General features: G+C 42.6%; 1 protein-coding gene across 3 annotated transcripts in view; it reads right to left on the minus strand.

The window, feature by feature from the left end:
* Nucleotides 1-27,500, minus strand: part of numbl (NUMB like endocytic adaptor protein) — a 59,348-nt gene that overhangs the window by 7,416 nt on the left and 24,432 nt on the right. Inside the window, exons 1-5 of one of the 3 annotated variants that reach the window (XM_056374078.1) lie at nucleotides 22,863-23,124; nucleotides 9,463-9,613; nucleotides 6,784-6,858; nucleotides 5,014-5,088; nucleotides 1,783-1,923 (exon numbers count right to left, since the gene is read on the minus strand). In XM_056374078.1, coding sequence (XP_056230053.1) covers nucleotides 1,783-1,923; nucleotides 5,014-5,088; nucleotides 6,784-6,858; nucleotides 9,463-9,613; nucleotides 22,863-22,903 — 483 coding nt within the window. In that variant the 5' untranslated portion in view covers nucleotides 22,904-23,124. Of the gene's footprint in view, nucleotides 1-1,782; nucleotides 1,924-5,013; nucleotides 5,089-6,783; nucleotides 6,859-9,462; nucleotides 9,614-22,862; nucleotides 23,125-27,500 lie in introns of those variants that run through there. The other 2 variants (XM_056374079.1, XM_056374081.1) reach the window with 2 other exon arrangements.

The following is a 27,500-nucleotide window of genomic DNA, read 5'->3' on the forward strand; positions in this document are numbered from 1 at the left end:
TCCACACCATCTGAAAACAGTTTGCTTCTGCACTCTTTAATGTTTTTAGTCAACAGGGGTGTTTTTATGCAATATGCCAACCTTAAAATCAAGCTCCAATATTAACATCCAATAGAGACTCAACAGTGAGGATCGGAGGAGAGTCCAATTATCAACCTCAGATCTGTCCTCAAATGTCATACCCTGTGGCTCTGAATGCAACTCATTTCAATCACCGTTTTTCTATAATTAATTCCTACTTTCCTACTTTCCTTCTTGTCTCCACTTCTTTCTCTTTGCAAAGAAGCCATGACAGCTATGGGAGACACAGTTCAGTTTAAGATGAGCACAAAGAGATATGGAGAGTGTGCGGTGGAAATAGAGATACACAGATATGGACGGATAACTCCATGGGCTTCTGTCTAATCCCTTCTCCTAATCCCGCAGGTCTGTGCTACGCTCTCTTCCGTCCACATTAACAATCCAACCCACAGTCTAAGCTGATGAAACCACCATGGGGTTGAAACCACAATTCGTTGGTTCTGTTGCAGTTCTCTTTAGATCTCAACCTCTTTATCTAAAGGTGAGGCCAATGAATGCCAATCAAAAGCTATGCTAGCAGCTAGAGTGGAAGATTCAAAAACAAAGCACAGCAACGAATCGGTAAACACAACTGTACTTGAGATGTTAGTGCTACACAATGGGTTCATGTGCCTAAACCATACATGCATGGCATATTGCACCGTATGTTAGCGTGGGTTCAACACTTTAAATACAGCTGAAGCTAATGATTATTTTCATTAGTGATCATCTATCTATTTCTATTAACGGATTAGTGAAAATGCCCATCAAGACGAGAACGAGATGATGCCTCGTCTCTTCTTCCTCCAGTCTGAAACGTAAAAGTATTAACTTCATAATGATGTAAAACTAAGGAAAATGAAAAAGAATTCCTCACATTTCAGAAGCTTAAACAATGGAAACCTAAGGACTTGATAAATTACTTAAATGATTAATTGATTATCAATATTAGTGCTGGTTATAAATTCTTTTAATCACCACCTGTCAATTCTGCACTTATTTGAAACAAACACAATTTTCAACATCTTACATGACAAGAAAATTTGTTGGTTTTAAAAAGTGTCCAAGATAAGAGATGGAAATTTGGACATCTGGAAAAAAAAGTAACAGAGAGCCAAAGTGAAACCACAACGTCCAGGTTCTGTTCCAAGAGTTAGAAAACTTCTTTCAAAACCCCAGTGACATTTGTACGAACATAAATAACTAAAACTACAGAGCCTTCCTCAACAATGTGATTTGAGGTTCACTCCATTTGTTCAGAACATTGATTTTATTACAGAATGATGTCATATATTCCTGTTTTAGCTTCATTTTATGAACACCATTTCCCATAAATCCTGGTCAACTGTGAATAAACGTCATGAGACTGCAGCTTCAGATGTTTCAGTGCAGAGAGGACCAAATGGTGAGGAAGCTTTCAGACAGCAGAGATCATAACTAGGCAATGGTTTTATTAGAGAACTGTTTTACTGATAATTTATCATGGGATCTGTAGTTTTGTGTTTGGTAACCAATTATTTTTTTGTATAACTTTGCAGAATTTATAAAGGTTTCAACCTCTAAAAACAACTGGTGGATGCAAATGTAAACACCAGTAACTGAAATCTAAATGCTGAATAAGAGATTGCTTTAATCTACAGGAGCTAGTGGAACAGAGTCTAGCCCGGACATGGCGTCCTGACTGTCCCTGCAGCGTTAATGGACGGTTAACTGTCCTCTCACCGAGTCTTTGAGAGCCATGAAGCAGTGGCACATCCACCGTCTGGTGGTCCCGTCTCGGCAGATGTAGGAGAAGGCCTTGTCATAGTTACGATCCGGAGCGCAGAATGAAACCTTCTCTATGGTCTGGTCCACAATGAGGTCCTGAGAGAGGGAAAAGACACAGAGAAGTCAGAGAGAATCAGATTGAACAGCTCGCAACGGAGTCAATCGATCTGTTTCCACAGGTGCTGTAGATCGTGTCAAATCACATTCGACACGATTGTGTCTCTGCGGCAACGGCCTTGATGACCGATGACAGACAGGGAATATGGCTTCAATACTCAGCACACCAGCTTGTGGGCTGATCCAACACTTGACACTCTGCTTTCAGCCCCATGAAACCCTCCTCACTCCAACCTATTTACACTTCCAGCAATGACATAAAAAGAAAGTGACTGCAGACTAATGACACTGAAGCCTCTTTTCACCTCTGGGATGTTTCCACTACTTGCCCTTCCCTCGATAAAAGGGGTTATTCAGGTTGTCTCAGTGTCTAAAGACACTATAGAGGAAACTAAGAGGGGCCCTTCTCTTTCTCTTCGTACATTAAGGGGCCCCCCCAGCTCACCTCTTTGACTCACCAACAACAGAGAGAGAAGGAAAACAAGCGCTGAGAGGGGGGAGAAAGGGAAGAAAGAGAAAGAGGGTTCACACACTCGTCCATGCACTTCCTTCCTCTCCTCCAGTGTCGGCGAAAACAAAGAGAGGGGAGAACGAGAAGAAAGGAAGAGGGAGGACGAGGACGGGAAAGGAGGAGAAAAGAAGGAGGGATGTGAGGAGAAAGAGGTGGAAGAATAACAGTCCATTCATTGTGGGCCAATTAGTGATTGAAGGGGGATGCTGGTACCGAGGTGAAAGGCTGAGCAGAGAGCAGTGTGTGTGTGTGTGTGTGTGTGTGTGTGTGTGTGTGTGCTTCTTCGAGTACAGTAAGTTGCTCTGTGTTACTAGAAATACATGATACTGTAATGTATTGGTGTGATTTATAATCATTTATGCTCATGTGAGGTTTGTTTCTGATGAAATCTACAGCAATAAAATGTATGTGTTCATGTATGTGTGTGTGTGTGTGTGTGTGTGTGTGTGTCTGTGTGTGTGTGTCTGTGTGTGTGTGTGGGCAAAAGTGACTCAGATCATGTCCTTACATCACTGAAAGGAAGAGTACAATGACTCATGGTGATGCATCTATGCAGAGAAGCCTGTCTGCCTTGAAGCGCAGAAAAACAGCTGAACAGAAACAGACTTTATTGTTTCCTTCTATTGATGCATCATGAAGGTCATGTCTCTAATGCTCACACACACACACACACACACACACACACACACACACACACACACACACACATAAACCCACGTATACTGTACATTCACAGACGGTAGGGAAGGCCTTGAATAATGGATGTGTGGGTGCCATGGAGGGCACCTTTGCTGATTCACAGATGAAGGCCGGAGGCTAACATCTTAGCCACATTAGCATTCATTTGCAGAGTTAGGGTTATTCACTCTCCTTTAGCTATGGCTTTGATCTTGACCAACTGTTGAGAAAAAAATATATTTTTCTGCCAAATGCTCTATTGCTAACTTTGTCTGTCTGAGTGCGTCTGGAAACAGCGCTGATGAGAGCGGTGAAAGAGTCAAAACATTAAAGCATCAGGCTGTAAAACCAAAACTATACAGAGGTTAAAACTCCCTGTAGATCTGGGGGGGTGGGGGTGGGGGGGGTGATTCTCTGTGGGTTCATCTCTACCCTTTCATCCATCGTTTACTTAACAATATTAATTATAGCAGCTCTGACCATGATCTACTGAATTAGAAATGTTGAGGGAAAATGTTGATAGGATTTCTGGAATATAACAAAGATGTTTTTACTTGTTTGAAGTGGAAAAGTTACGAATAAATTAAGTGTGTGCTTGAGCAAAAAATGCGGCAACATTCACATACTTTTTTTCAGGTAATAGACTGTACTAAAATAACATTCACACACACATTCATACAGCTCCTTTCCCTACACATATAGCCCTCAGTATCTTGCTGATAAGGAGGAGCTGCAAATCGAACTAACGACCTTGCGATTAGTGGACGAATCGCTCTATAACTCCTGAGCCATGTGTGAATCTCGCTTAAAAAAATCCCTCCAATGTTTTTTCTTTTTCTTAATAAAATGCACCTGAGCATTATAGAAACAGTGAGAAATGCTTAATATGATTTAGACAAGAACGTAAGGGAGGATAAAAAAAGAAGGTGAGAAGACACATCAATCTGGTGCAAATACACCTCGTCTTTTCTGATATTGGGAGAGTTTCACCTGAAGGTTGGTTTTATTATTCACCGACTCCCATGAAAACACCAAAACCAACAACGTGTGAGTCCGTCTCTCAATCCTCTCTGACTTCCCCTGTTTGTGGCTCTCAGCCCCAAAACCATTGGTTCCTACTCGAGACTTAAATCTGTGTGGCCCCTCAACAAAAAAAAGGAACGAGTGAGGGAGAGGCTCGCTCTCTCTCTCTCTCTCTTCTTTTCTGTGCTGCTCTTTATTCTGCTCTGCTTTCAATAGAGCCACAGCTAGCAGCACTCGCTCTGTAGGAGTCCTCCCTCGCCGCCAGACACTCTCAAGTGCATGTGTGCATGTCTGTGTTTACTTGATCTTCCCTCCCCCACTGAGCACCTTCAGCAAGCAACCATGAGTCACATATGTCAGCTCGGAAACTACACACACACACACACACACACACACACACACACAACACACACACACACAACACACACACACACACACACACTAACACATGCACACGCTGGCTAGAGGGCATGATGACAGTGGAACTGGGACAGAATGAGACTTTTATTTGTGGTCTGAGGATGAGAATATAAAGGACAGAGAGAAAACGTTGTGAAGATGGATACATGTTAGAGAGACAAGCCAAGAGCCTCAGACGGCTTGATGAGACATTTCTGTCATTTTCTGACCAGCGAACTCTGTGTTTTACTCTTTTTTTCTAATCATTTATCTTCAGAGGCTGAGGCTGCAGACATAGATAAAATACCTGTGTGCTGCGCTCTGTGTATGACTGTAAGACAGCCCTCCTTGGCCTTGTAGCCAAGTGAGTGATGAGGCAGACAGAGAGGGAAGACAGAGGGCAGGACGGGAGCAAGGACACAGAGACGACACAAGCACAAAAAAATGTGTTTTCTCACCTTAGTTTTGTCATCCACCACCCTGAGTCCATCAGCTGAAACCCACAACACTGCCTTGACTGTCTTTTTGCCACTCTGGGAAGAAAGAAAAGTAAAGAAAGTGAATCATTTCTAACTTGCATTGCATAGTAAATGTCCATTTCATCACATGTTCCTAAGCAAATTCTCGCAGAGGTGCAATCAACACGTTTTAAGCACGAAAAGACACTTTTTTTTAATCTGTGGTTGAGTAAAGTAATCATTAAATCCTTACAGCAAGTGAGGTATTGGAGGAGCGATGGACAGAGTAAAAAAAACAAAAAAAACAGTGCCAGCTGGCACCGAGGATCATTTCTCCAGAGGAGGGCACCAGACAGAGCTAATAACACACTCAGCATGGGCCATGCTAAAAATACAGGGGCTGAAAAAGCAGCAAGTCCATGTGAGTGTGGAAGCATGTGTGTGCATGAGTCTGCATATGAGTGAGTGTGTGAATAAGGGAAAGAGAGAGCCGGAGCGCTGCAGGAAATGGCTTTGAAACCCACGGTGAAGTGATTAGAAGCCTCAGTTTTTTTGCATAATCCCATTGAGGGGGAAGAGAGAGGGAGTGAGAACAGAGGTGAAGAAACTACAAGAAGAAAAGAAGAGGGAGAGAAAAGCTTAATGAGAAGGTGGACCAGGGGAATCAAAAGAAAAAAAGAAGAAAACTTCAGTCTAGAAAGTTTTGAGCGCGAGCAGCTGCAGAGAGGAGAAGGTGCGGCTGAGGAAAGATGCTGATAAAGATGGAAGCCTGAAAGAAATAAAGTTGATCAAGCAAAACGAAAGAAAACACGAAACATTTCTCCTGTACGCCTTAAACTTAGATTCAGATCATTTTAACAGGATCTCTGTCATATATAAAGTTACATTCCTACTTGGGGAATCAGGTTGAGAATGAACTACTCTGGTTTTCATGTAACAGTTCAGATGGATCCGAGTTACAGCCAGAGCAGCAGTGGCAGAGCTGCAGATGTGCAAACTGGACAAAGTGACATAGATACCTATTTTCTTCACTGCTGGGTGCGTGACACCGACACCGGCCTGTCTGTGTCACTCTGTTCACACGCTCCCTGTCCCAGTCCGGCTTCCCAAGGGGGCAAACTATATATTGTGTCAGTGTGTGTTTACATGTGTGTGTATGTGAGCCCACGTCTCATTTCAGTTGTAGGTCCAGTGGAGAACGAGGGGAGGGAGGAGGAGACAGACAGACAGATATGGACTAAGACCCACCAGGACGGCCGTGTGAGAGAAGACGGGAGAAGGTTACTGCAAAGAGTATTGAGCGTGTGTGTGTGTGTGTGTGTGTGTGTGTGTGTGTGTGTATTCCTTTGGTCGATACTTTGGTGCACGAGCTTCGCGCAGCTGGGTCTATAACAAGCTTCAGCAAAGTTCGTATATAGATCCTTGGGGTGAGTATTTGTAACAGCCTCCTCATAACAAAATGAATCTCCAGCACTGTAGCAGGGGAGGTGTGTGTGAGTGTGTGTGTGTGTGTGTGTGTGTGTGTGTTGTGTGTGTGTGTGTGTGTGTGTGTGTGTATTCCTTTGGTCGATACTTTGGTGCACGAGCTTCGCGCAGCTGGGTCTATAACAAGCTTCAGCAAAGTTCGTATATAGATCCTTGGGGTGAGTATTTGTAACAGCCTCCTCATAACAAAATGAATCTCCAGCACTGTAGCAGGGGAGGTGTGTGTGAGTGTGTGTGTGTGTGTGTGTGTGTGTGTGTGTGTGTGTGTGTGTGTGGGATACTTACAACTTTTAGCTTCTTCACCGCCTCCTCGCACACATGCATCCCTCTCGACTCCTCCACCTCCACCAAGCCCAGGTACTGCAGAGAAAAGGAAGTAAATATTAAAACCCACAACCAAACAGATGTTGACGGCTTTTATTTCACCATTTTAATGTTTTAGCAGTAATCCTCATCTAACCTCCGTGTCAGTTAAACAGAACTCAAAACTATGTAAAAACAAAAGAAGGAGACAATGTGACATCGAGGAAACCAAAGCCTCATTAGCCCCTCTCAGTTTTACTACGAGGGCTATGAAATTGACAGGAGAGCAGCTAATTAGCAGCGATACTGGATTTACAGTCGCATGTTGCCGCTGATAATGAGGACAGGAGAGAGAGAGAGAGAGAAGAGGATTGGAGTCATTTATAGCCTCACATCCCGTCCTGTTGTCTCTCCAGTGTTCTGCTCGGCGGTGTACGGAGAGCCCGCAGGGACACAATTAAGGCTCCCGCAGCTCCGCTCTGCCGGAGTCAGAAGCCAAGTGACGAGGAAAGAGGAAGATGAGTTTTTCGGAGTTTGTAAGGAGAGCTCTGAGTTTTGTTCCTGGATTAAAACACCCGTTGTAGCCGACGTTGTGGTCGATTGTGCCAAACAAGCATGTTCCTTTACGTGTGGAGAATATGATGTGTAGCGCCACAATGCTTCATTTATGGTGCGTTGTGATACATTTTACCTTTATCATCAAAAAATGCCTTCTGTGATTTAGATATTTCATCGATAATCAATTGTTCAATCAACCAATGATCTACTGAGGACACTTCGGTAAACTTTGTATCTGTTTGCTTCGCATAGTAAACTTTGTATTTTCCCCCCAGACTTTCAACCACTTAGCAAGTCAACTTCTCTCTCAGTATTGAGCTCACAACAGTTTTCTTTTCCTCTGGTACAGTTCAGAAGCTCTTGAAGAGGCATTAATAGTTCATGGCTCATGAATACATTTGGAGGGAAAAACACAGAGAAGTGAGAAAGAAGAGGCGAACAGGGAAACACAGAGGAAAGATGGCAACAATAAAAACACTGAGAGGTTTTTGTTTTTTAATGCTACCATCTCTTACTGTAAAGCTCCGAGCTTCACTTCGCTGCCCATCTCATCGTTGACTCTGAAGCACCGTCAGGACCATTTCTCCATTAGCCTGCTGCCGCCTTTTCCTCCGCTCACATCTTTATTTCTTTCCTTTTCTTTTTCTTCCATTTCCACCATCCAGTCTCTGTTCGCCTCTCTCATCCAGTTCCACATCTTTCACTTTCTCATTTCATATCTCACAGTATCTCTGTGCCCCCCCCCCCCCCCCTGTGTGCCCTCATCCCTCACCCTGTCATTTCCTGTGGTCTCCGTAATCTATAACTACCCCTCGATGTCATCCCTCCGTCTCTGCCCTCCATCTCTTGTTGCCGCTGTCCCCCCATCCCGTCAACAAATCTCTTCGGCTCTCAGCGACATACACGAGACAAGGCCCAGGATTATTATCAGGAAATTGGGCCATTAATAATGTGCTCTTCTGTATTTATTGCATGTGTGGCATTCAGCTGAGAGCTAAAATATGAGTTTGTGCTTTGCTCAAAGGCAAAATACCACATGGTTCCTATGAGGATTTAATAATCTTCAGCCCTAATAATATCAAGATATTTTCTTTTATTTGGCACGAGGATATCAGCAGCATGAGCTTCGGTTCCCATGTTGCCGAAAAAAAAAAAAAGTCTTGTTTTCTTGTTAACCATAAACTTGCTTGCAGTTTATCCCTATAATGAATAAAACACACCAAACTCGTTCACCAAACATGTTTAATATATTCCATCAATTTTTCTAATCCATGTTGATTCGGAGTTTGTAGGTGCAGTATGCTAATGTCAAGATGGACGTTAAAATGCTAATATCTTTATCGCAGCCCCATAAAAACTCCAAAATCAAACTCGCTTTCTCGTGTGTGTTTTGTAAGAAACTGTATTGAAGAAATACTTGTGTTTGCTCTCTGATGATTCATATCACTCTAATGTCTGTGCGCTAAATGTGAAGATACAGTCAGAAACCAGTTAATGTAGCTTAGCATAAAGATTGGAAACAGCTCGTCTGGCAAACAAGGCTACCAGGAAAAGAGAAATGCTTAACTATGTATTCCTTCAAGAAGAACACAATATACCAAACACTATTAACATACAGGTAAAACTAATCCCAGAAAATAACTCCAAAGAGATAAAAGAAAGTTTTTGAATGTTACATTGATGCTGTACAACAAACCTACATGTATGAGTTGTAAATAGAGCATCAGCATCTTAACGGCCTTGTACACAAGCTGCTTCTGCTCTGCTCCTGTGATGTTCGAGGATAAGCTGCTGAATAAATGAGGATCCAGTGCACCTGTTGCTGGTGAGCGTCCTGATACTGGAGCTGACGTGAGCTGTGGTGAATGTTGCCGTGGTCTAGTTTCCAAACCGGGAAACTTTCATTTGCCCTCTGATTTATTTAGTCGAGGTAAACAGAGCACGCTTCAGCTCCTCACCCAAACTCTAGTCAACATGTCATACACTCATTTCTACAATTTATCATGGTTATATTGGACATATGTTGTGAGTTTATATCTAAATATTTTTTTTTATACAGTATGTTGAATGGATCAGTACCGGACCGGGTTTTTTAAAACTCACCCGAACCGGGAAGTTACATTTGCCCTTGCGTACAGCCTCCTCGTCGGCCTGCCACTGATGCGGCCTGCTGGCCTCTGGCACGTAGGTGGGCTTCTTCCTCCTCAGGCTCTGACGAAGCTTGTTCATCTCCGGGGTCACGTGCTCCCTGGTACTGCAGACACAGACAACGACACTGCTTTAATTCTCCATTCAATTCTCAAAGGCTGATTTTGAGTCTTCAATTCAATTAAATGCTTCATCGCCATCAAATAACTCTCAATTTAACAGTAATACTCATTAATAAACCTCTAATTTAAAGAAATATCACTTGAGAGGTTTGTCCAGAAACTGTAACTGTCATCATGTGTTTCATGCAGGATTATGAGCGAAGCGGGGTCGATTTCATTGATCAGCTCAAGCTCATTATGCAGTAATCATCCCTAACAAGGCAGTCGGAGCGTGAGTGTCATAAACACTTCCTGCCATGATGCTCCATTGATTCTCCATTCAGACACAGAGTGCACAAATCACACAGGTAGAACGTGAACATTAATGAAGACAAAGCACAGAGCTTGCTTTCATCTCTCCAAGAAACATCAGGAATGCTGAGTGAATACTGATCAGCACACACACACACACACACACACACACACACAACACACACACACACACACACGCACACACACTCCAGTCCTCTGAATACCCACAGTCCTCGCTCTCTGCTGCTTAATTAGACCATTCAGCCCGCTGGCCTGTTTAGCGATGTTAATTTCCCAGCATAATGAAACATGACGCCATCAAAACATGACCTGCTTAAAAATGATAATTACTGTTTTCATTCCTCCAAAGTCACATCCACCCTCAACAGAAGATGTGGAGTACAATAAAAACATCTCTCCTCGCTGCTTAACAAGACTGAATTAACTGCACACCCAGCTCCATATTACCTATACTTCAAAAACTTTGAATCTGACTTTAAGGCCCCTCTTACTCCTGTTTCCCTCTGTCTCTTTGCAAACTCAGCCATTTTCTCTCTGGTCATGTTCTTTATATTTAAGGCACTTTGATCTGATGAGAAAGGCACCGGCGAGCTTCACTTCCTATATCCACAATATTAAATCCAACCACTAGACACACCAGGGACCAGACACACATCAGAGCCAGTGCAAAAGTCTTTTAAATACAGCATCAGTGCAAACTGTTAAGAAATTAAATAAAAACTGTGGAGGGATCAAAGAAATATTTATGTAAAATGTTCCCTCTCTGCTTTTATTCTTCCATTTCTCTTGGGTAAATCTGACTAAAGACTACACTTGTGTTATTCTCTTACCGTCTGGTTTCTCCATAACTCAGCATCCTGGCTTTAGGCGGGCGCGAAAGCGCACAAATATTACACTGAAGACATGTCATCTCCACACAGTATGAACAACAGCTACTGTATCCTGAAGAAGAAATCTTCTCTCTGCTCTTCTACACACAGGTCGGTGTTTAAATGCTAATATATTTATACACACACAGCCTCATCACTTCTCATAATCACAGCTGTGTTGCTGGTAATTGGTGGCAAAGGCTGGTGTCCGGAAGCGTGTGCAATTAGACGTTCTTGTGCATCTCACACACACGCTCAGATGTGTGTGTAACGCGGAGAATTCAAATGCAGCAGCTCGAGTGGCCTTACTCAATCCTGGCATGTGACGCATGTGTCCTCTGCCAAGAGAAGGCGCACACACACACACACACACACACACCACACACACACACACACACACACACACACACACACACACACACACAAATATATCCAAGCCCCTCTGCAGCTAGATTTGCACACATGTCGAGGCTTTTGCCAGTCATTTCTGGGCAAAGCGCCAAATGACTGGCACCTGGCTGGCACAAGTACTGCTGAGGCAGGTGTGATGAACGTGTGTGTGTGTGTGTGTGTGTGTGTGTGTGTGTGTGTGTGTGTGCATAGGGGTGAAAGCAGGCTTGTGCGTAATACCCAACGAGGTGGTGGAGGGGGGAGTTATGGGGACAGGGTGGGGGAAAGGAGGTGCCGGTTAGGGAATACAAGATGCTCTGTAACTGCCCTCATATGGTTTGGGACAGCGGGTGAGGAGGAGGAGTGAGCGAATACGACTGGCATCTAATACCAGGCCACAGGGGAAAGACACTGAAAAGATGCAAGAGAAAAATCACTGGAAGAAGTGGAGGAATGAAGAAACGAGGTGAGAAAATGAATGTCTCAACCCACCAAATGATCCCGTTCTTAAAGTCGTGTAATAAATCGGAAATGTGGATGTGGGGGGAAAACAAACTGGTAATAATACAGATAAAACCGGAAGCAAGAGAAAAGAAAAAGGAGAGGTCACACACTGAAATGTGTCAGAAAAAAAAAAAAAAAAAAAAAAAAAATATTATATTTATGTATATAGTTGTAAATACTTTGGCTATTAAAGAAATGTCAACCAAGCACCCCAGCACTTCACAGATTCACAGGTATTTATTTAGTCATGTTATAGGAATAAAAAATATTCCTCTTTGCTTTAATATTTGCAACTTTGAACTGTTGATCCAAAGACCTGAAAAGCAACTTTATCTACGTAACCAAAGTTAAAACATTTATGAAACATTTTCACCACAACTTTATCTTACAAAAGGGCATTTGTGCTAAATGTTCCTATTATAATTACTACCATATATTAAACTTAAACAGTTTTGCTAATGAAGTCATTAACTTTGGTTCGGAGTCCAACTCCCACTTTAACTCGAGTGGCAACATCAAAGTTTCCAAAGGTTTTAAATGAATGAGATAAAACAGGTGATGGGCAAAAGCCAGTTTAAGCAGAGTAATGAATTAATCAGCTAACAACAGGAAAAATACGTGAGATTTTAATATAAACTCTGAATCTTATAACAAAAGGTTTGACATTTTGGGAGAGTGAGGTGAAACATGAAGGTACAGCCAGCAGCTGGTTCACTTAGCTTAGCATAAACAGGGAGGAAGAGCTAAAAGAGATCTACAAACAACAAAACTAAAAACAACAACAAAACAAAACAATCCACCTACAGTCACACTGACACTTATTTGTTGAAAAGTATAAACAGGACATTTCACTATTTTATGTTGGATTATGCACTGTACTATTTTTTAGTGCTGAGCAGTTGCTACTGGAGGAAGTTAGAATTAGTCTGGTGGCTTTACTCCTTGTAAAAATGGTACATTTAATTTTTCTTTAGTGTTTTTGTACTGACAACACAAGAAAAATACAGTGTTGATCACAGATCTCTGGAGTAGCAGGTTTAGACGTGATGGATTTTGTTAATTTTACTGGTTTCTCAAAAAGGTTTAACTGTTCCTTTTATGGATTAATTAGTAAAAAAACAAAGACTTTTCTTTATGAGAATGCATTTGTGCAGAAAATGTGGGTGGGAACCTGTGAAAAGAGTGTCTCTTATTTGCTGTTTTGAGTTTTTGTGCACACAACAGTGTTTCTAAGCGCAATTACACAGACGACATGAAACCCACATGTATCACGCCGACAGGACATAAAAATATGATCCAAACCAGACTGCAGTGAAAACACAAGTGAAAACAACTCTCGCAGCACAGTGTGAAATGAACTGAAATCTGGTAGTAAATGTTCTTTGATGGAGTCTGCAGAGACACATTAGGGTGGAGATATTACCCAGCATGCAACATGCAAAGGCCTTGCATAGCTGTGACCTCACCCCATACAACAAGAACCATCTGCATGAAGGAAAAAAGACAAGAGAGAAAGGCGACGGGCTGGTCGACAGGCGAAGATGCAAAACATCAAAATAAATCTATAAATCAACTGCACAAATGAAATCTCTCGTCATAAACCCACGCAAAACGCATAAGCACTTCAGCGTAGACTACACAAACAGGAGGCCCGGTGCCAAAAACCACATAGTTGTTCCCCAGCCAGTGTTTGACTTAGCAGCCATCTGGAATGTATTGTTGCAGAGGGGATGGCAGGAGAGACGACTTACGATCATATGATGTTATGTCGCTGTTCACCCAAGGTGACCTCCCTTCATCGCCGCTTCCTTCCCCCGGTCCAGCCCTATTCTTCCTCTTCACTAGTGTTTATACACCACATCTCTTCTCTGCTCTCGTCCAACTGATGAGACGAGGGATGCAAAAACAGGCCCGAAGCTAAATGTCTGCAGCTCCGCCGATGTGAATGTGAGGAAATGGGTTTCACAGCGGTGAATTTAGCATGAAAAGTTCGCCTACGCGTAGAGACTAATAAAATGTGGGGGAAAAATGTGAACATTTCGCTTGAGCTTGTTAAGTTTTAACTGTTACTAGGTTGGGGCAATTGTCATTAACAAACTGGTGTGTGTGCATGTGTGTGAGTGTGTGTGTGAGTGCGTTTGTTCTATATCATTAATATTAGGTTATTAGCTTGTATTCAAAGTGTTAGAAAATTAAAATGTCATTATGTACTCACTCCATATAATCTGTGTTAAGACTGCATGAACTCATGTGTGTCCAGCTGCGGTTTGTGCGAGCCAGATGTGAGTCTGATTGATATGTTTGGCACTCTCCCTCCCTTTCACACACACTCACACAGTGTTCCTCCCTGATCCAGATGTTCTGTGTTCAACAGCGGCTCAGAGGTTTTGGCAAAATAGGACACACTCCTCCCTCACACTTCTTCTCAACCAGATGCTCGCAAAACACACCTCATACAAGGAGGGAGACAGAGGAGGAGTGTGGGAGAGAATGGGCTGATGTTGCCACACACACACACACACACACAACACACACACACACACACACTTGTCTAGACAATCCTCTGCTGCAACACACACACACACACACACAGGCAATGCAAACACACACACAATGAGTCATTGCCACCTCGCATTACGGTAAGCCATATATCTGTGAAGCTCCGGAGAGACGAGGAGGGGACAGCAAGAGGTGGAGCATGAGTAAGTTTGTGTGTGTGTGTGTGTGTGTGTGTGTGTGTGTGTGTGTGTGTGTGTGTGTTGCAGCAGCAGCAGGGGATTGTTTTGGCTTAGTCATCACTGACCCGACCACTTTGTATGGACACAATGTACCTCCCTCTCTTTGCCCCTCAGTTCAGCTGAATTCAGCTTGAGTCTTATTGGCTGAACCACTGACAGGCTGATGTGTTTTGCTGAAGCTCTTCAGTGTGACTCTGAGCAAAAGTTATAGCTTCAAAGTTCAGTATTACTACAGATATAGAGACCGGTTTAGTTTAGTGAAGCAGCCGGGAGTACGGCACAGGAGCTGAGCGATCTACTGCTGGGGACGGGGCCATCTGCAAAAACCTGTTTTAGCCACATCTGTTGAAGTGTACACTATATTTGGAATATTTTCACCGCTTTATCCTGCCCTTTGCTCTGGAAGGACATTTTCTCAACCGCTGAACCACCATATTCCTACGCACAAGCGCACCTATGCTTCGCTCCTTCTGGCTCGAACAGCTTATCTGTGGCGTAACACAGTGTGTTGTACGTGCTCGTACGGTAGTGCCAAAGGATAAGGGCTGAGTGACGGCAAGATAAAACAGTTCAAATTTTCAAAATAACGCGAACACTTCAACTGATATTGTTTTTTTTCCGGGGGCATTTAAAGTCCACCTTCAGATATAAAACTGTGGCTGACACAGTTTAATGGTGGACTGCAGGCTGTGTTGAGGCATCTAATAACAAGGTCTACAGTTCAGACTTTATAATGGGATTTTTATTTACCTGCTTCGGTTGGTATCAGCAAGGGGCTTAATACTCTTAATCCTCCATCTCGTCTAGCCACAAAAAAAATAATATACAAAAGTATGTGCACGCACAACGCGCAAGTAAACACACACAAACGGTTTTACAACCAGCATGAAATGTCACTTCAGAGGCAACTCATCTATGGGCTAATATGAGCCCATAGAATTAATTTAGAAACACATAAGACACAGGTACATTACGCTGACACACACACATACACACACACACACACACACACACACACACACACACACACACACAGAAAACTGACCCAGTTTCTGGGCCCTGCAGACTTTAACTGACACTGAGTGACCCCGATAGGGATGCTGACACTTACTGTCATCAAAACTCTCTGTGTCTCTCTTCCTCTCTCACACACACTAATACACACACACACACACACACACACACACACACACACACACACACAACACACACACACACACACACACACACACACACACACACACACACACACACACACACACACACACACACACACACACACACACACACACACACAAAAAGCGACAGGTGCTCTGTGTTTGTGTGTGCGTGATTAAAAAAATAAAGGAGCTTGACGTAGCGGCAATAAACCAGGGCACTTTTGTTTAGACTGAAGGCTGACCCAGGACAGGATGGCCTTATTCATTGCAGTGGTTTGTGAGGCTGTGCAGGAGTGTGTATGAATGCATGTGAGAGAGCGACAGACAGAGAGAGCGACAGAGTTTGTATTAGACAGACAGACTGAAGCACACAAATCAACCGTTGCTACCATATACAGATTTTCAGACACACAATAACACAAATGCACAATTCAGTATCCAGTATGAGGCCGTCGTCAAGTTGCTACATCGCTGAAATCTCACCTCAAATTTTTTTGGAAAACGTTTCTTTGCTTTCTTATTGGCAGTTAAGTGAAAAGATTGATATCAATTGTTTGAGCCATAGACTTGAGACTTGGACTTAAAATGCGGGGAACTGTTTGCAGGTCCTGGAGAGAAAAAGCCTCCTGTGGCTCCAGAGGAAGCTGTGCAAAATCTGATAAATGTCCTCAAGTGATGTTACTCGAGTCGCTGTCGGTTTCAGCTGTAGACTGAAGTTTGAAGAAGAAAAAAAATCTGCAAGTGTGGAGTTAGACAGGAGTGAGATTTCCAGACCCCTGTAGCCCAGTCTGTGATTCAGGCTAGCAGCATGAGGCCACAGTAGCTTCCGCTAGTTTCAAGCTTTTGGCCAGCAGACAGACAAGCCCCACCATGCAGCACATGATCATTTATTATTAGCTAAATAATTATTCAGCTAATAAAAAATTAACAACTAAATTAACAACTGCAATTTTAGAATATTAGCATTCAGATATGTGAAACACCTTTATCATGACTTGACTTAAACACATGACTTGACCGGGACCTGCCCTACAGGATTAGAGACTTGACTTGGTGCTTATTCTTAAATTAATAGATTTTGGACCTGCCCCTAAAAGACAAGTGAAAAAAAACATAGCTTTGGTTTTCAGCTATCTGAATCCTGTTTCAATCATAGGAAATACAAGGAGTGTATGTGTGTGTGTGTGTGTGTGTGTGTGTGTTCTGAAACACAACTTTCATACAGCCAGACATCCAAGTCAGAGAGCTGCTGAGCTGAAAATTTCCACACCAATATAATCACTGGAAAACAGCACAATCGCACAAATCATTCAATCACAATATCAATAAGTGATTCCCAGAAGCAGAGGGAACATTAAAGCTTAAACAAACAAACAGCAATATGCACTCATGCTGTCTAATCTGAGCTCATGTGAAACATAAATGCCCTTGGGTGCTGCAGCTACAGTGAGCAAAAAAAAAAAAAAAAAAAACCTAAGCCTCTCTAGCAACAGCACATACAGATCGGTGGAGCGCTGAATACAGTGCAACGTGTAGGAGGCTTATGAAGACTACTTTTCTGTGAGGAGATAAAAACGAACCATACTGCATCAGTAATGGCTCTTTCTGTCAAGATTAGGAGTGGGAGTGTGAGTGTGTGTGTGTGTGTGTGTGTGTGTGTGAGAGATGGACAGGGTTCATATATCTCTCTATCATTGAAATTCAGGACCGATCCACAATCCATAGGGGTTTTTATACAGCGCTCGTCATGCTGTAGAACTGTTCAATACGACTCATAACACCATATAACACAGTGCAGTGCTATGTCCTCCGATGGTTTTCCATACTGTAAAATACATTATTTATGGAACAAGTTCTACTTCCTTGCATTTATATTCCCCCAGGGTGTTTCCTGTAGGGTTAATATCTAATATCTTCTAAAAGAAAAAGCAAGGGATGTCTACGTAGAGAGAGATACACTCGCACTCTAACTTTATTGCCAACAAATTATTCAATAACCTGCATAAAGCAGTACCATGAAACTTCGTTTATTTAGATTTTTATGTTAGGAAATGACACCGCAAAGTCATTTCACGGTACATTTGATTCAGCAAGAAAGCTGTTAACGTGATAGAAATGTACTTAACTGAGGTGAGGATGCACAGAAATGCATTGTGCATAGTGAGCTGAAAGAACCATAATAAAAATGATATTCTACTTACATTAATGTTCTTTTTTCCAATTATTTCTTTATCGACTAAAATTTTTTTCCTTTATGAATTTAATTCTAACTGTACTGAACCATTTCCTGTAACAGACTGATAATGTTTTCATTTGGCAACTTACATCCATGAGTAATAGTTTATTTTATTGACATTTACTCCGTCCAGCCCACCATGTAGGTCAAATTGATTATGTTGTATTTGTCACTGCAGTCTATGAACTATGGCTTCTCTGTGTCTAAGGAGAATAAGTCAGATGAATTTGAGGAGAGAAGAGAGAGTGTTTGTGTGTGTGTGTGTGTGTGTGTGTGTGTGTGTGTGTGTGTTGTGTGTGTGTGTGTGCACGCACAGTGTGTCAGAATGTCAACATGCTTAACGGATGCCAATTAGCTTGACATTGACTGGTAGACCCACAAACACGTTCCTGTCCTTCCTCTGACCCGCTAATGCAATATGATCTTTCAGGGGGGGTTTCTGGGCAGGGTGAAGCATTACAGAAGCCGTTCTAATATAATTAGTCAGCGTGTGTGTGTGTGTGTGTGTGTGTGTGTGTGTGTGTGTGTGGGCAGGCTGGTGGTGGTCATCTTGCATAACGAGACTGAACTGAACTCTGTGACTCAGGCTGCAAGGCATCTGGGAATTCAGTGCATTATCACATTGAAAGGTGAATGCAGCGTGAGACAGATGTCATGGTGACGATGATCACATGGATGGGTGGTGACTCAACCTGCATATCCAGGATCAGTTCTGTCACCAACACTTTGTTCTTAAATCAAAACTTGTCTGCAGCAACTAAGTGACTCACGTTCACAGACGGAGGAGATAGAATTTAATACTGCATGAGCACCACATGCAGGATACAGTATGTTCAAAAACTTGAGCTCTGCACTAATGCTCTTGGAGGGGAAGGAATGTCATCATCAAAAAAACATTTTTAAAGATGCATTGGTGCATTTATACGACGTTCTAGCCCATATGCATTAGAGGATTTTTATTTTTAAACACTCACTTGAGTGCATGGATTTGGAGTTATTATGCCACAACCGCTGATGAGTGAATTATTCGTTCCTCTTAATGTGGTTCATATCTGAGGGAGGGATGAATACTACATCAAAGTCACACAACCATTTTCTTTGCGAGAAAGTGTTCAAGGCTTAAAACTTTGTCTCTTTTAACAGTTTTTCATTTTAACAGTTTAAAGATACTTAAAGGGGCTTTTTGCAAGTTTTCTCTGCCGCTGAATGTGGTTCCTTTCCGGGACCAGGTGGGGGTGATAGTCACCTGACAAGCGCTTCGGTCACCGTTGCGTTTACAAGACAAGAGATTATAATACGTCCTCACTGTCAACGGTGAGCCGCTCTCGGAAAGTGATGAGACGGGCCGTTGCTAGCTGGTTAGCGTGCTAACTTCAGAAGAAAAGAGGTGATAGAGACACAGACAGTGAACAGCGGTTAATGCTAACACTGGCTATGTAGCAATAGCAAAACTTACATATAGCTCCTTTTTAAGGTTTCATTAAACTTCAAAATCATTTCTACGCTTCATTTATGCTTCTGCATTAGAAGGTTATACGTCAGCTACAGCGGCCATGGAGTTACAACATGAGGAGCGCAAGAACTGTGACTGGACAGCATTGGCTGCCTGTGTTTTCTCCTACACGTTTCTGATGCTGGTAGAGATTTTTCAGAGGGAACTACAAATTAAATCTGACACTGTAGGTTTCTACAGCTGCTTGCACACCAAGCATAAATCCAGTTTACCTGGATAACCTGGGGTTTGCTCAAAAGCTGCCTGATCAGCATCTCCTTATGTTTCTTGTCATGTTAGATTTTTAGTGATGTAGCTGCTTCTCAGCAGTCGACAGTGTTTATTTTTTCACCAGCTGGAATGATGATGAATGTGTCAAAGGCTTGAAATTAGTTTGACCATCCTGTAGCACAACTTTTTTTCTCTTTTACCAGACAATTTAAGTCCATTCTTAAGCAAATTAAAATATAATATAAAGCAAACTAAGACAGAAAGAGACATAAAAGATAATGTTGACACTTTGCAGTCAAATACTAAAGCTTAGGACGAGATAACTTGCACAGTTTAAACTCTAAGGAAGGTACTTGGAATGAAATTAAATGTCATCACTATGGAGATGGATAGATCCAGGAAGCAGCACAGGTTTCCAGAGTCAGTTCTGTCACGGTTTGACTACAGCCGAATGAGATTTACCGGCACTTATACACACACATTATCGCACTCAAACATACTAGCAGACATAAAAAAACATGCATATGTTTCCACACAGTAGATGCAATTCATGCTGTACTCACAGCAAATAACCGTGAGATTGGCTAAACTGAATACAAGCATTCATTTCCACGGAATTTGAAGCAATGATAAAACACGGGGAGGAGTAGAGGAAAAAATGTAGAGGAACAATCGATGCCGTTGGTCTGGTGGCTGAATGAGAGGGTCAGTCTGCCAGAGCTGGGAAAACATCCTGCAATTAAAATGATCTGCTTCCCAGTCTTTTCTGCAAATGGGATGTAGCTGGGAAACTGCAATTTACATCGTGTTAGCTTTGCAGAGAGAGAGAGAAAGAAAGAGAGAGAGAGAGAGAGAGAGAGAGTGTGTGAAGCCTGGGAGGCACATGTGTGCTGGTGGACTCACACACACATTCACACACATGCACTGTCAACTCAACACCAGAAGACACACACACACGCACACGCACACACACACACACACGCACACACACACAGCTCCCACACCTATTATCCTCTTCCTCCAGGCTTATCATGATGCTGTGTCACTGCCCCTCCTGCTGCTGTTTCAATTCCCACCCACCCAAGTTAAGCCGGGAGAAGATTGTGTGTGTGTGTGTGTGGTGTGTGTGTGTGTGTGTGTGTGTGTGTGTGTGTGTGTGTGTGTCTGTGTTCATGCAGGGTCACTTTCTTCGTCTCTCTTTTTGTAAGCGAAGGTGTTTGTGTCCTGCAGTGTATACGTTGCGATGCATGGTTGCATTTGTGCACAAAGGTCTTGAATGTGTTCATACCTGTGTGTGTATATGCGCTTGTGTGTGTGTGTGTGTGTGTGTGTGTGTCTGAATGGGTTCCAAGACACAAAAGATTAACACAACAATATCCAAATCCCCCTCTGCCCTTGGAACAGCAGGCAAAGAGGGTACAGACCACGCTAGCTCTATGTGTGTTTGTGATTGTGTGTGTGTGCATTCATATGAGTATATTGCTTCTGTATCAATGCATGTCCATGCCAGTGTGTGTCTGTAACTGTGACAGGAAAAGTGTGAGTGTGTGTGTGTGTGTGTGTGTGTTTGTGTGTGTGTGTGGGGAGGCTAATCTAAACACAATGCAGCCAGGCGTGAAGTGGAGCAGTCTAGTCGATATGCTCCAGTATCATATTGGTCGTGCTATGTTCCCACTTTGTAGTCCCACCTATCAGTCTAGACCAGTGCCACAGGCCAGCTTATCATCTGTACCACATTACTGATATGACAGCAAAGTGTGCGGCACACTTTCATCTCTAGGGACAGACATGAAACTCACACACCAGAAAAATAGATGTAGAATAACCTGGGTGTATTCCAGCATTGTTCTATATTCATCAATTATTTACAGGCATAATCACAACAAATGTGGAACACAACGAGTTAACTTTTCGGGAACTCAAAGACAAAAACTTTGCATGACTTTAAATACAATGTGACTTCACTCAAATGTTCCCGAGCTGAAGGAGCTATTGTTGCCGCTGTAATTTCTCAATGTCTTGTCAACCCCACCCTTGAGCTTGCAGATTTTACGTAAGGGAAGAAGTGACCCAGCATTCATAAGCGCTGATCTCTCACAGTCGAAAGAAGCTGAATTAAACCTTGGTCTCTTGGTTTTGAAGAGGTTCTGTGTCGACTGAAAACTGCTGCATTTGTGAAACATTGACATTTTTCACATTTCCTCTTTCCTCACCTTTCAAACTCCTTCTCTTCTCATTTAGAACGTGTTAAAATCTTCAGTCTATTTTTATCTCCTGCTTCTTCTGCTGAAAAAAGGGAGGAAATTCATATTTTCTCCACGATGAATCGACATTACCGTGACTTTTTGCTCATACTTTATACACACTCTGTCCCTCATCCCATTTTTCACGCTTCCCTTTTGAAACTCAACTTTCAATTTCACACCACTCCTCTCATCTTCTGCCTCCTGTTGAGTCTCCGTCTCGCTTTTCTTCATTTGTGCTCATTTCACTTATTACACAGGTCTCTGTCGTCCCTTCACTTTGATCTTTTTTTCTATTTTCCAAAACACATGAGAGCTGTCCTTCTCAATTACCTAATCATGAGGGCAGAGAGAAAGACAGTCAGAAAGAGAGAGAGAGAGGAAGAGTTTAAGTCGGGAGGGAATTTAAGCAAAGCGGTCCGTTCCTTCAGCCTGACAAGGCTTGGAGACGTTCATCTTTTCAAAAGACTGCATCGCAGGTGTTCACGAATGCACATATGAACACCCTGACATGTGCACACAAAAACATGTGCAGGCACTCACACTATGCAAGAAAAAAATGTTGGGCGTTTGTATCAATTTAGCAGGTTTAATCTCTTCCATATGGGCATGGGGGCTAATGCATCTGCTAAGGCTATTAGCCGCTATGAGCCCTGTGCACACAGGCTAGACTAGACCTATTATCAGTTTGGCAGTGACTGAAAATATCACCATAGCCAATAACGTAACAACAACAGCAAAAAACCACATAGTTATCACTACCATGAAAACTACAGATCTTCTGTTGACCTCCATAGAGCTCGCACATGTCCGCCTTGTTGAAACAGGGTCAACTTGATGGACAGAAGAAGACAAAAACAGCCCAAGGGGCTGATTGCTACGGTAACAGTCGACCCAGTTTGAAACCAAAATACACCCAGGTGCACAATCACACACACAAACCGCTATAAAAGAAGAAAAAGTGTATGCAAAAATACCCTGAAAGTGAATATTTTTATGTTTGCTGGATGCCACACACAAACACAAAGTTCACACCTGCTACTCTGTGTTTGACTCACCTGAGTTCGATGGCCTCCCCCATCTCGCCACAAGAACTCATCTCACACAGGACGCGACAGCAGATGAGAGGAGATGCAGAGATGACAAGCTGAGAGAAAGAACTCCCTCAGACTAGTGGCCACAGCAATAACAACAGTACAAGAAAAAAGATGAGAGGAGGAGAGGAGAGGAGCGAGAGAGCATGTGATGATATTGCGTTTCAGAGTGAGGGACGGAGAGAGAGGAGAGTGAATGCAGAGCGAGAGAGAGAGAGAGAGAGAGAGAGAGAGAGAGAGAGAGAGAGAGAGAGAGAGAACCACACCTCTTCTTGAGGGATTAACTTGGAAAAAGGAGCCCTGACACATTCGCACACACACACACACACACACACACACACACACAGGGATGCACCCAAACACAATCAAACTGCCCACGACCCAGCGTGCATGAGCGTCTGGTACTCAGATACACACAAACAAAATACTGTACACGTACGCACGCATGCTCACAGCTGCTCTAAAAATAAAGACAAATCAATGTTTGATGCTCCACATCCTGGGAGTGAGGGAAGAAGAGAGTGGGAGGATAGAAAGAGAGAGAGTAAGAGAGAGAAAGAGAAAAAGGGGAGGGGCGATTAAGCGAGTCATGGCGGGTGGTGACACAGTTTTCTTTACTCTCCATCTGCTGTGGTCGCACTGGTCAAGAGTGCACTGGGGGAGAGGGCGAGAACTGGGGTTGGAGCCTGGGGACAGACGCAAGAGCTGGAAGTCGGGAGAAGGGCCAGGGCCGGAGGATGTGGCCGACCTGAGGACTGGAACTCATCCTGGTCGTATGTTTCTACAGGGGTATTACAGGACGCGAGGGAGAGTGCTAGCTTCCCAGTATACTGGATACAGGCAGTGTTCCCCATGGATGATTATGCAAAATGATGAAACCCACAGACCACACCCACACCAGCACCTGGTTGTCTGAGTTTTCCATGTTTTTGGTTTCCTGGATTTTTTTTTTTTTCTTTCTTTCTAGCTGGAAAAACATTTGCTGGCAAACCTGGAGAAACTTAGATCATCTAAACATTTTTGTTTCAATGTGTTTCTGAACACTGAGATGAGGCGTTGAGGAGAGAACTGGCTCGTACAGTTACAGTAAATCTGGTTTAAAAGTTTGTTCACAAGGGGCCGAGAGTTTAAATCGGTTTGTGGGTCGCGCTGTGAAGCCCTTATTTAAATACTGTTTAGGTCAACTTTGTAATTGAAACCAAATGTGGGGCAGTCAATGTGACACACTGCCTCTTGAATTGTGCTGTGCTACAACAGGATTCATTGCATGGCCACTTATTATGCAAATGAGAAACATGGAAATTGTGCCTCAAATATTTTCATAGTCAAGCAAGAGATGTTTGATGAGAAGCTGATTCTTGGGGAAGAGTTGCGTCAGGGGCAAATCAGACGGTAGGTCCAATGACTTAAAGCAGGACAGAGGTTGACAGCTGAGGGCTAGTGCAGGAAGAGAACCAGGGATAAAGGAAGAGCTTAAGCTTGAAGTTTTAAGACTAGGTGATAACAACTATTATTATAACAAAAAATTACTTCTTCAGCGGCCAAGTGGTGCAGAGTTGCATCAAATATGTGCGTGCACTCCTGGTACATTACTTGATATTGTGAATACCATACTTCTACTGTTGACTACAGAACAGGTGCAACAAAGGATAAAACTAGTGCTGCTGTGATAACTTACAAAAGCAGTAAAAATTCTTCCTCATTAATACTGGAAACCTCTGTGCAGGCACCTGATAAGCCTTCAAACTCATGGAACTGTGTCTCAAACCAACCACCCAGGATCGAAAAGGCTTTTGCACCGTGTTCACACCTTGCACTAAAATGCATCTTGGGTAATCTAATCACAAAGCTACGCAACTACAGGTAGAGGTATAAACGCACCTTAAGTGCAATGGGATCCATTTATTACAGTCAGGGAAGGTAGTTGAGGAACACACGTACAGTATATAAAGTAGTGTGAATGCTAAATTGTGCCAAACCCTAATGAAGGAGACAGTATCTGAGGTGGTACCAGTTAACGACCAGCTTTAGCAGTAAGACTTGCTCCGGCTTAGCGGCAGTTAAGTTTCCCCACTGATCAAATGTAATATGAGAGAGGAAGCCGAATCTGGCTACAAGTGGTCACACAGGATGCATTTGAGATACCTTATGATGTAAGGCCAAGTGTGACTTTCAATTACATCCGGTCTGTGTTTCAGGTCAGAGCCAGAACTGAGGCTGAGCCCGGAGATACTGTAACTCAGCGCAGTGTCGTGTGTGTCACTGCTATCCCTCTCCTCTCACACATTCCTAGCTTTCCATGATGCCAGTTCATCCCCTAAGCTGTTTACCCTCCAACACCCAGAGCCAGAGATCAACAATGGATGAGACTCAGAGGGATCAAAACGTCCTTGTTGTGCTCTGGCTCTGTTCACGTGTCCGTTACAGACACAGCACTCTGGGTATTTGTAGCTAACTGGCAACATTCGACACCATCTTTCCATTTCACAGTTTGTTGACAGAGGTGACATTAAAACGCTGGAGAGCTTTGTGATTGTGATGCAGTTACACGTCCCTGTGGGGAATCATGACTTAGTGAATTAATATGCACAACAAATAAATACAAGTTTGTACATAACCCTGTGCAGCAAATACAAATATATCTGTACACCATAAACAATCTTATGTAATCCACTCATCAAACACACTGAAGACATGTTGCACAAGCACCAGAGCACTTCTTTCTGGCGTGTGTGTCATGCTAATAACAACAAAGCTGACAGACAGAAGCATCTGGGAAACAACATCACTGGCAAGAAAGCAAAGTTGAGCAACAAAAGCTTCAAGGACAATCAACAAATCTCTTCCCACTAAAGTAGTCATATCTTTCTCTGCTAGTGTCTCTACAAAGACACATCTTTGTCTTGACAAACACTACAGAAACCATTGAAATCCAAAAGTCATGTTTGAATGTTGCCGGCCCATTGTTTTGTAAATCTCGTGTCTGGACTGTGCGACATAATTGCCAATTGTATTTAAATTGAATCTAATCGTCGTTATTTAAAAACAAAAACAAACTTACAAAAGTAATGTGACATCACCTGTGGTACAGTATGGTGTGGTATAATGCATGACAAAGTTCGAGGTGATACAACGTCAGCTGGTTAACATTAGTTAGCATTCATCATTTTGAGCTGCACTTCAATTGTTCTATATTCTAAAGACCTTTTATCTTGATTGTTAACTCGTCCTCCTCCTCTTTTCTTCTTCACTCCTCCAAGAGTGAGATGCACAGACAGAAAGAAGAGGAGGGTGAGAAAGAAGAGGATCTAAAAATAAAGTAGAGAGAGTAGAAGACAAAAGGCCCAGAATTTTAAATTAATCAGAAGAAGGCGCAGGAGATTTTATATCTGCAGTGCTGTACTGTTAGATACATGTTGTGTGTGTGTGTGTGTGTGTGTGTGTGTGTGTGTAGGCATCTGCTTGTGCATGCATATTCATCTGTCTGACTGTGTATATCTGTCCACTGAGGCAGACACTAACATAAGCCATTCAAAGCTGCTGTGTAGTTATGAAACATGATGATCTCACCAGCCAGGTGGTAGCAGACACACTTCCTGCTCACGATAAATAAGCCCTCTGGCACGTGAGCTTTTCCACCAGTTACAGCACAAACAGAGAAACATAATCACGCTGTCTGTGTGTGTATAACTGTGTGTGTGTAACGTGCTCGTGTCTGCGAACATGTTAAATCTGAGAGTCTGTGGTTTTACAACCACCATGCCTCAGTGACTCTACAACAGCCTGTTATTTTAACCAACACTGTCTGAATGTAAATTAGTCTCCTTCTAACACTCACACACACACACACACACAGAGACACACACAACCACAATTAATGATGTGTGGGGTTACAAATACTCAATAATCTAACTCTGCGTGCAAATAAGCAATCTTCTGATGCGCCAGTGGCCGGCAGGCCCCCGAGCACAGTCTTGCACATGGTAACAAGCGATAACCTACTTTCTGTATCCTCGCTGGAAGCTGTAATGACACTAAAATAAATGAAGTGTGATTTCTGAGCAAGTCATTCGTGTAGCAGGAGTTTATTAAAGTTGATTTGCCTTAAAGAAACATTTTTATTCATTTCAGTTCACTAATCAGGCGAGTCTGACTCAAAATTAGGCCAATTTGAACTTGAAGTACATTTTTATAGCATTACTTAAATATCCTGCAGAAAAAAACACAAACATATACTGCAACGCAGCAGTAAAGGCACGGTGCAAGCTAGCACACATGGATGTAAATTTAAAACACTTTGCAAATGTCTGTTAGAGTTCAAGGATACATACAATGAGTTTCTGTGAGTAAACATAACTTTTGGTTATTTACAATGGGCACCTTCAGGTTGAAGTTTGCACTGTAGATTATATCAGACTATAGCCGGTCATCATTTCAACATTTACATAACTGATTTATGAATTTTCATTATAGAAATTCTGCTGGTAGAAGTTGTATAAGTATTATTTCTCTTAAAAATAGAAGAGAAGGAAACGAACTAATCTTTGCACAATCAATAAACAAAGTTGTGTTTTCTTTACTGTGACTAAGACTGAGTGGAGG

Source organism: Seriola aureovittata, chromosome 4, assembly GCF_021018895.1.
Source record: "Seriola aureovittata isolate HTS-2021-v1 ecotype China chromosome 4, ASM2101889v1, whole genome shotgun sequence".
Classification (NCBI taxonomy): Eukaryota; Metazoa; Chordata; class Actinopteri; order Carangiformes; family Carangidae; genus Seriola; species Seriola aureovittata.